Genomic DNA, 10,842 nt, shown 5'->3' on the forward strand with positions numbered 1-10,842 from the left:
TCCTACCTCCTTTCTTGTTTTGATCTTCCAGATCTTAATGCTGTTTTCAGGAACCATGTCCCTAGGTCCAGCTATTCCAGAATTATCCACTCCAGTCTCTAGGAACCTATGCCAGAATCTTGCATTTCTAATTTTCTTCCTTCATCACACCTTGAGCTCCTTCAGGGCAAGGACTGTTTCTTAATTAGCTTTATATCTCCATCATGCTAGCACAAAGCAGATGTTCAGCAAATGCCTAAATAATCAGATGGGTGGATGGATGGATGGATGATATATGGAGAGATGGATAGATAGATGAATGATTGGATGATGGATGGATGGATGGATGGATGGCTGTGGTCAGTCCTAATACATGTACCCTCTGTTGCCCCAGGCATGACTTGCCAAGCACGGAGCTCCTACATGGATACTGAAGTGCTCTGGGGCCACCGGTTCACACCAGTCCTCACCTTAGAAAAAGGCTTCTATGAGGTGGACTACAACACCTTCCATGACACCTACGAGACCAACACACCCAGCTGCTGTGCCAAGGAGCTGGCAGAAGTGAAGCGGGAAGGCCGACTCTTCCAGTACCTCCCCAGTCCCCCCCTGCCGGGAAGCTGCGCTAAAGCAGAGCTGGATGCAGAGGCTGAACAGAATGGAGAGGACGAGCCTGAAGGGCTCAGTGGGTCCCGGGAATCCAGGGGTTCTGTGTAAGGGCTGCAGTCTCCTCACAACCTCCCTTCCCTGACTTCTATGAACTCAGACACTGTAGAGCCAGGGGTGAAGGGGCTGAATTAGCTGAGTGTGGCGTTTGGGGTGCCCAGAACCCATCAGGGTCTGTGGGGGGGGGGGGAACAGTATATCCAGTCCTGGAATCTCCCATCTCAGGGCCTCTCCAAACAGGTGGCCTGTTGCCTGGGCCGCCACAGCAATTCTGCCTCTTCTCTTCCAGCCTCTGTGGGCGTGGGCTAAGGGCCTGGTCTGGATGGGTTTCCCCACTGAAAATTACAGGGTGGCCTTTGTCCTCACACATACCTCTGACATCTGACCCTAAGACTTAAGGATCACCTCCCTCCTTACGCCTCACAAACCAACTGGCAGGTCCCCCCTGGAGGTTGACACCTAGAGAGAGCTGTCACCCCTTCCTCTCATTACAACCACCCTAAGGCTCATCACGGATTTAGGGAGGGGAGATTCTGCCCTCCTGGAAGCTCCAAACCCCTTCCTAGAGTGAGCTCACAGACTTCGTGGGTAATGGCCGATCCAAGTCACGCAGGCACTCCCTTTCAAATCTGAGACCAGTGACTTTTTGAGAGCTGCTGTGTACAGGCCCTGGATGATCTCTGATGATCTCTGATGATCTCTGTCAGTATCTGGGAAGTGTGTGTGTGTTTCCTCTGCTGTGTTCTACATGTCAAGTGTAACCTACTGGATAATTGATCTCCTTCAAGTAACTCTTAGAAGGCAGCCTGGACCACAGAGCACCTCTGCGCACGTGGATAGTTGCCTCAGCCACTTCCTGGCCACCCCTAAGTCACACTGTAGTCTCTACCTTCCACCACAGGCAGAACCCCAGAAGCTGGTTCTTTTTTGTACTTTTGACCCAAGAATCTCAAAGCACTTCTAACCTTCACTGTGGTGTCTTACACAGTCTCAGGGAGACTGTGGGGAATCCAGGTAGAACGCAAACTGAGTTTCAGAGGGCAAGATGAGCCAGTCAGTGCTGAAACAGGGACTGTGGAGAGGGAAGAGAAACAGGGAGAAAGGCAAGCAACAGCAATTTTAAAATAAGCATGGGCACCTGTTGTTGCTGAGGTGTCTGACTTCAGGGCTCAGCACATCTTTGTTATCTGGAGAATTAGGGGAGGTGACGCAAATTAGGAGGGTTGACTCCAGAGGCAGCTTCACCTTCAAGCTCAGGCTGGACAAATTCTCAGCTGGTGCCAAGAAGCCCCTTTGGCAGGTACAGGTCTAAGAAGGCAGCTGGGCGGGGAGAGCAGGAATGGTGCCCAGGAAGGGGAAGGGGAGCACCGCCTCCTCCCAACTGGCAAACATGGGGTGAGGGGAATCAGTGGGAGAATCAGGATGGGGTGAATGTTAAGAGAGAAAAGAGCAGAGAAGAGCCTTAAAACTGACAGCTTCAGAGGGTTTTTCATTTCCAGGATAGATAGCATAGAAAGAGGACGGACAGATGGACAGATGGATAGTGCATGTTCTCATGTTGATGGATGGAGCCTGTCTGGTACAGGTTGAGACAGAGAGGCTTCAGATTAACTGACTTAGACCTGGAGAGAGAATTCTGTTCCCCAGTCACAGAATTATGGAAGCCTCACCCACAATTTTCATAGATCTCAATTGGCCTTTGAAAATGGAAGCATTTTCCTGCCCCAACTGTGACGCACCTTCCCCAGGAGTAAGAGCAAAGCCACAGTGAGGCAGAAAGTTAGGGTACAGCAAAGGGGAATGTGTGTGGACCTCAGGCCCAGGTCCCCCCAGGCTGGTCTTCTAGATTCTGTGACAGATGAGAAGAGAAGGCAGGCAGCCTGAGATGGGGCCCCGTCACTCGTGGACTGCCACCCTCAGAGCAGGGAATCCCTGTGCTTGGGCACGTGGCTGGATCTTGAGAGGTGGGCACAGGGAAGCAGTGAGCAAGCAGGGGTTTTCTCCAGGGGCACAGTGCTGAGTTGAGGTTCCAGGCATCCTTCTGTGGTGAAGAAGGTCTTGGAGGGAATGGGGAATGGGCTGGAATCCTGCCCTAGGGTACAGGAAGCAGACAGCCTATAGCACCCCAGTATGCAATCAGGAATCTAAGGCAGGGAGTCCATTACTGAGACTGGATGCCTTGGGGTGAGAAGAGCCACAGCTGAACTGCTCCAGTCTCACCCCAAGCTGGCCAGATCCAAGGCTTACACAACAGGACTACTTCCTTGCGCTCAGCTGAATCTAAAACTTGGCTTAATCATACTGATTAGTGCCTGCAAGCTGCAGCCCTCAGGCAACTAAGCAAGGACAGGGAAACCACAGATGAAAGTAGTCTTGTAGCTGGACTAGGGCCTGGGGCCTGTTTCACAACTGCCTCTGTTTATGATTCTAAACATACCGCAACTCACCAAGCAAGCCCCTCTCCCTTTCTCTAACTCTGCGGTGCCTCCATGAATCCGAATCACATCTCTTGGCCAACTACAGAAGCTACAAAAGAGGAAGAGATCAAAGTAGTTCTCTTCTAAGGCTCCCTGATAGGCCAGAGCCCACGTATACTGGGATTAGTCACATACTTATCTAAGTGTTCATATTAGCTGCTTTCTCTCATGGAAACGCAGATGCAAGATGACTGCCATTCATATCTCTAGGAAATCCTTCTTCGTGACCAGTTGATCCAACTAAAGCTTGAAATGTTCTTCGAATCGTTTTCTAGAAGTGCTTGTATAAACATGGACTTACTCATTGTAAAGTCTGATGAGGTCCAGAGCTTCAGTGGGTCACTTTACAAACATTGTGCCTGCACACAAGCCACTGTGGGTCATAGCACTGAGTTGCATAGCTCAAAGCCCACACATCACTTCTGGTGGGCCGCACATTGTTCAGCCACGTAGTAAGGTGGAGTCATTGGTAATTCCCACAGGCCTCAACATCTCCAAAATCCCAAAGCATTATTCCCTGATCAGATGCTAAAAGCATTGGGAGCTAACTTCCTGCCTTAGCTTTTATGTCCTTCCTTTCTAAGAACAAACTTCCCCGGTAAGGAAAAGGCCCCAGGAACTCAGAAGAAGGTAAGTTCCCACTAGTTCTCCTCTCCCCATCAATTTGACATCTGACAGATGTTGACATCATTGCCCAAAGGACCCTGTTCTCAGGCCAGGTAGAATGGGCGTAGTCCATGATTCAGACGCTACACTCGCTGTGCAGTCAGACCCAGTTCCTGGCATTTCCATCTGCTGCTTTGAGATGATGGCTTGAGCAGTTGACCTTGGTGGAGGAGAAAGATCCCTTGTGTGTCTGGGAGAACCTCCCTGCTTGTGATCTGTAACAAAGGAGCACCTTCTTTCACATTAGTTATCCTATGCCCTGCCTTCCAGCAGGCCTCAACCATGTGTCTCTTTTGAGTTGGAGCCATAGAAACTTGAACTTTTTGTATTGAAGTTGCTAAACACAAAAACAGTTGGCCTGTTGTCTGCTAAGAATATGCCCTGAATACATCTCTGCACGTACACCATTTACTAAGCATCTACTCTGTGCCCAGTGGTAGATTTGGCACTTCACCTACGTGATTGCATATAATTCTCAAAACCCTGCAGAGAAGCTCTTAGAAACCCCTTGTTACCAATGATTCAACTGGGGTTCAGAGAGGTTAATTAGTTTGCTCAAAGCCATAGATGATAGGTGCCAAGTACCCCCCAAGCAAACACAGATGAGCCGTCATCCTTCCTAACACCCACTTCTGGGGCATCTTGGTGAGCTTGGGCAGCAAACATAAGGACCCCGCACTTCTTCAGACGGCCAGTTTGTGTGCCGTGCCATGCCATGCTGTGATGTGCCAGAGGGCTTTAGATTCCATCCACTAGCAGGTTTCTTGTGACAGCATAATTGGGAAACACCTTTCTTTAATTCCTAGAGAATTAATGAGCTATGAAGAGAGATTAGATGGGGAATTATTGCTTTCAGGAAGAAGCCCGTTGTTCAGCTTGGGTTGGTTTTCACTACCATCTCCTTAAACTATCATGTCAAATCTTTCTCCCTGTGTAGGATTTGTCAGTCTTCTTATTAAAAAGAACATCACTGTACTGCCAAACATTCATCCAATAAAGTGGATTTGATCTTACTGTTCTTTCTCATCTTAAATAGATGGCCATTGTCTTCCCATTGAAATTTACAGCCAGTTTAAGCAAGCCTGTCTGTGTTGTTTTCATGAGTCTAAAAACACAGTAGCAACATCAATACTAGTGTTGCTGTGAGAGCGTGGGCAAAGGTGAGGAGGAGGAAACTGGATGGGGAGAGCTGGACCAGGAGTCAGGGCACAGCCTCCATGGGCAAAGTGTGGGCATGGGTACAAGAAATGCAGAGAACATAAGCAGTGTGACTCTCATGTTAGTTCCTTTGTTCCCTCTCCCAAAATAATTTCCACATATTCTCTAATGCTAAAGATTCAGAATCTACATTACCTAAGTAATAAGTAACTAAAAATAACCACTTTAGGGAGCCCCTGGACTGGCAGTCAGCGTTCATGGCATGAACTGGCAAAATGATCGATGTTACCGAACAATGCAGAAGGGCCAGAGGAAGCTGTGATGTTTAATATTGGCCAAAGACTTCAGCGTTTTGCAAGTGAAGGCCAAAAGTCTCTGTTGAAAATGTCATTAGTAGTAGAGGATTTCAGATTGGTGTCTCTTCTGCTCTAGCTGACCCAATGGGACTTGAACAGCTCAGATTTACAAACTGAAGGTCTTTCACTTAAACCACTCCAAAAGGATAAAACAGCTCACCAAGGCTTTGATTTAGAAAAAGCAGCACTATTTTAAGTTGTGAAAGGCAGCAAAGCAATGATGCGTGTGGGAGGTTTCCCATGTCTGGTTCAGTGGCCCACCCATGGTAACCAGGTATGTCTTAATCCATTCCGGCCGCTATTACAAAAATATCCAGCTGCTTAAGCAACAAACATTTATTTCTCATAGTTCTGGAGGCTGGGAAGTCCAAGATCAAGGTACCAGCAGCTATGGTGTCTGGTGAAGGCCTGCTTCCTGGTTCATAGACAGCCATCTTCTCACTGTGTCCTCACATGGTGGACGGGATGAGGGAGCTCTCTGGGGTCTCTTTTATAAGGGCACTAATCCCCTTCATGAGGGCTCCACCCTCATGACCGAATCACTTCACGAAAGCCCCACCTCCTAATACTATCACATCAGGGCTTAGGGTTTCAACACATGCATTTGGAGAGGGCACATTCAGTCTGTAACAAGGCATATGTAGTTAGTGCCTGTGACCTAGGCCAAAGCAGGTGCAGAGCCTCCAAGTTGCCTTTGTGGTGGTAATGTAAAGTATAAACATACGCAAAGGCCAGGAGGGTCTGGGAGCAGTTGTCTGTTTGTCTGAGGGGAAGCCTATTGGCTGCAGATGGCACTACAAATACTGTTTAATATCAGAAGGGAGACGTGCAGTCAGAGTGCAAGAAGTGGGCCCCTCAGTGGACACATTTGCCAGTCAAGCCTGGATTGCAATTTGGGAAAGGAGAACAATACACACCTTTCTAACAAAAAACAAAAATTTGAACATTAACCTCAGCAAACCCACCCTGACCTAAAAGGTCCAGACTTTGTTTGTGCCAGTCAGAACACCAGTATGAGAGACACACCCTGGATGTCCCTACAGAGCCTGTTAGATGCCAGCTATAAAGTATTTTGACTTCTTCATGGCAAATAAATGTCTAGGAAGTTTCAGAAACAGAAATGTTGCTGACTTTTTCCTCTAACAGACCATTTACTTTCACTCAAAGCTGCTACTAAATTAATCTTGCCTCCTTTAATTGAGGCAAAAATCCTAAATCACAGAGGAGGAATTAATGAGAATTTGGATACATTAGCATACACTTTGAGCTGTATCCTTCTACAAAAGACTAAAGTGAAGAAATCTAGGGCTTAGTGGGGTGAGGCTGCGGGTAATAAGAAAGCAGGTGATACATTTAGAATCCCTTTATGTGCACGCACGACTGTCACTGTCACATTCCAAATTGACTCTTAAATAAACATGTTCATAGAAGAGTCGGCAGTCAGCCCTGTGTGATTGGAACCTTTACAGTGGTAACCATTTTCTCTCTGAACCTGAAGAAGTTATCAGCATGGTCATTCAGGAATTCACCCACCATCTGTTCCTCTCACAGTCCAGCTGGGTCTGGTCCATGGAGCAGATGGGAAAGAGGGGAAGCGTGTTTGCTGAACCCGGACTGCACCCTGATGGAGAGAAACATGGCTGTTTACATCCCTGTCATTCCCACTCAGGAACTGTGTTGGTAGAGCCCTCACCTCCTTCTTCTTTGGATTAAGCACCAGATTAGAATTCCGCCCAATGGGCATGCCCCATCTTCAGAGGTCCTCATGGTCTTTTCATGAAAAAGGAGAGAATCCTTTGGGGGGAACTGTTTCTCTTTACTTGTCTCCCAGAATCCCAGTGAAACCACAGTAGCTGAGAACCTGGCCACTAGTCCAGTAGCCATCCATCCTGACCATTCCCACCAGGCCCAGTAGACCTAAGTTAGGAGTTCCAACAGCCATCTCATGTCAGAAATCATGGGACCAGCTCCACACAATGTCCAAAAGGTCTCTGACTTTTCAGTGTCTCCATTTCCCTACACATTCTTTCATTCGACAGATACTTATTGAGCACCTTCTATGTGCCAGAAGCAGGAATGGGTGCCATGGATTCTGATGCAATCAAGGCAGGTATGATCCCTGCCTCCAAGGAATTTGCTGTCTGTTGGGGAGTGGGGAGAGAGATGGAAAAAGAACACCAAAAAATGAGAAGATTAGAGTTTGCAATAAGGGCTGTGAAGGAAACAAACAGGGTACTGAGGTCAAGAACATCACAGGTATACCTGAGGAAGGACGTAGGGACTGCCTCCCCGAGGAAGTGCCACTGAGCTGAGACATAAAATATGAGGAGGGATGAACTGATCAGGCAAAGTGGTGGGAGGGATTGATTCTAGGCTGAGGGAACAGCGTGTATTTAAGAGTCCCCAGGTGGGGGCACCCAGATGGCTCAGTTGGTTAGAGCGCAAGCTCTGAACAACAGGGTTACCGGTTTGATTCTGATATGGGCCAGTGAGTTGCGCCCTCCAGAACCAGATTGAAGACAACGAGTTGCCGCTGAGCTACCGGAGGGGCAGCTGGATGGCTGAGTTGGTTAGAGCAGGAGCTCTCAACAAGGTTGCCGGTTCAATTCCCACATGGGATGGTGGGCTGCGCCCCTGCAACTAAAGATTGAAAACAGCGACTGGACTTGGAGCTGAGCTGCGTCCTCCACAACTAGATTGGAGCTGATGGTCCCTGGAGAAACACACTGTTCCACAATATTCCCCCAATAAAATTTAACAACAACAACAACAAAAATGTCCTCAGGTGGAAGAAGGGGAAAGAAAAGGCCCGAGAGGCTGCAGCACTGGCATCAGGGGGAAGCACAAGAGCTCAGGCACTGCCTGACTGGGAGTTATGGCTGTGAGTGTGGACTTTGTCCCAAGTACACTGGGAAGCAGTGGGAAGGGTTTTATCAGAGGGGTGACACTATGCGATTCTACACTGAGAGTGTGTGGTCTCAGATGCATGGCCCTTTCATTCCCCAGGGGTCACAAGTTATCAGCTATATTGGGGCACCTTCTGAACCTCTCAGTCTGGCTGTACCCAACCTTGGTCTCCAAGGCCTAAAAGCCACAGGTAATTCTAAATACTTCTTTATAAATATTTCCAAGTCAGGGCTATTTCTGAATCATTCTGAGCAAATTCATTCCAGGTATTATTGCACATCTCTTGCATGTCAAGACGCTGATAGAATTGTGTGAGAACTCTTATAAGTGCCACAGGCCACACCCCATGTCCATTTCCCACCTGTGCCTGGCAACAGCCTCATTGAGCAGCCGGCACTGGTTGTCATGCTACGCTCGGGCAACTTAAGAATATCCAGAAAGACTTCCTGCTGTACAGCACTGACCTTGACAGCTCATTCCACATTTGTGTCAAATAGGTAGCAGGCTCTGTTCATTGCAACACTTCCAGGCAGTATCTGCAAGAGAAAACTAGTCTCTTTTCAAAGGCCTTAAAGTTTCCACATTAAAAAGAAATTGCATTCTGTGAGGAGCTGCTGATGTGTATGACGTATGCACAACATCTTGAAAATTGTGATTGGTTGTGTGACAATCAGAGAAGTTCAGCTCTCACCCCGCTTCCCAACCCTTTTCCCCTTAATGGTCTCTCTTCCTCATTCCAATTATGGACCCCTCGATGGCTTACACTCTGCCCTACCTCCCCACTTCCCTCCCACTGCTTAATGACTCACTGCCCTCTGAGTTTTCCCTCTAAAGCTCTTCCAAGTATAGTATCCCGCAACCCAGTTCAAGTCATTATTCCTTTCTCCTCCCTTGTTTCCCCGAAAATAAGACCTAGCTGGACAATCAGCTCTAACGCATCTTTTGGAGCAAAAATTAATATAAGACATGGTATTATGTTATATTACATATTACATTATACCCAATATTATATTATATTATATCATATTATATTATACTACATTATGTTATTATATTATGCTATACTATATTATATTATTATATTATACTATATTATATTATACAGTATTATATTATATTATACTATACTATACTATATTATATATAGTATATTATATTATATATTTATATATATATATAATGTATTATATTATATTAAAGACCCGGTCTTATAGTAAAATAAGACCTGTCCTGTATTAATTTTTGCTCCAAAAGACACATTAGAGCTGATTGTCTGGCTAGGTCTTATTTTCGGGGAAACAGGGTGTGTATATGACAATAAGGTTGTATTTAAAAAACAAAAACCTTTTCAGGATGGAAGAGTTCAAGAGAGTGGAATTAGGTTGTGTCCAGCAGTCCCTTCAGGCCACCCTATTAGGCCACACATAACTCGTAAACACTCACTCACTTATTCAGCACCTTCTGTGTTCTGAGCATCCTGCCAGGAGCTGGGGAAACTGAATGGAATAAAACATGCCCTCTGCCCTTTGCGATCCCAGAGCCAAGTTGCATGGCAGGTTGCGAACTGCTCTGACTCGTCTCATTGACCAATCGTCTTAATCTTTTTATAGACACAGACAAATGTGCATGTTGTTGGGTACTACAGGAAAGAACCAGATAAAAATACATGGATACATTCATAAAAAAGTATTGAAAGAAAAGACTCAAAATGAAGGCTTTGTCTATAAAAGCAATAATCTATCATTGAATCAGTATTAATGATTTATACATATAAAATGTGCCATTAAAAGACAGTACCAATTCCAGGCAAAACCTTTATGTCCTCCACACCTACTACTCTCTTCACTTTGATCTGTGGAGAACTGGTAAATCAGCAACAGTTAACCCTGTGTACCATCAGTCATTTGCCATCTGTGATGAGTACAGAGTTCACAGTATGCAGAGAATAAGTCAGTATTTATTGCGAGAATTTTTCTGAGCTCCTCCTGGCTTAGTAATAGGCATGGATTAGATCTATGCATCCCTTTTTCTTGTGTTGTGATTGTGAACACAGTTTCCAGGATTTTTGTTTCATGCTGCAAGTAGAAAGGAAAAAAAAAAAGGAATCACAGCCATTCATCCACAGACCTGGAAAAACTCTGGTGTCCAGACCTGCGGTCCTGCAGGCTCTCCTGAAGCCCTCTCTTGTCCACATCACTGCAGACAGCCAGGGAGAGGCAGCATTTCCCAGCTGGAAGCTCACAGCCCACAGAGGGAATTTCTGCAGAACATGCAGTCCAGGGTTCTCACTCACACTCCCATCATTGAGCAAACCTCAGTGAGTTCCAACGCCAGGGAACAAGAACACTATGCCCCTGGCACTGTACTTGAGATTGGAGTTCCAACAATGAGCAAAAGAGATACAGCTCTTGTCTTTCAGGAGCTTATATTCCAGTCAGGAAGCAAGCGTTCATCTAATCAATTTGCAGATACGAGTAGTGTAAACTTATGCTTACACTTTTTCCCAGTCCTTTGAATTAGAGGTATATGGGCAATGAAAGTATGAAAAGCATGGTCAGGAGGAGTGTTATTTGAGCTGAAATCTGAACCATGAGAAGGGCTTAATCAGGAGGAGTCAGGGAGAAGAAAGGCCC

The 10,842-nt window shown here is 46.4% G+C and overlaps 1 protein-coding gene across 1 annotated transcript in view; it reads left to right on the forward strand.

The window, feature by feature from the left end:
- KCNJ5 (potassium inwardly rectifying channel subfamily J member 5) overlaps nucleotides 1-6,730 on the forward strand; it is a 32,228-nt gene extending 25,498 nt beyond the window's left edge. The window contains exon 3 of the mRNA XM_081037990.1: nucleotides 374-6,730. Coding sequence (XP_080894116.1) covers nucleotides 374-696 — 323 coding nt within the window. The 3' untranslated portion in view covers nucleotides 697-6,730. The remainder of the gene's footprint in view (nucleotides 1-373) is intronic.
- The last annotated feature ends 4,112 nt before the right edge of the window (nucleotides 6,731-10,842 follow it).

The sequence above is a fragment of the Rhinolophus hipposideros genome (genome assembly GCF_964194185.1).
Source record: "Rhinolophus hipposideros genome assembly, chromosome: 24".
Taxonomy (NCBI): domain Eukaryota; kingdom Metazoa; phylum Chordata; class Mammalia; order Chiroptera; family Rhinolophidae; genus Rhinolophus; species Rhinolophus hipposideros.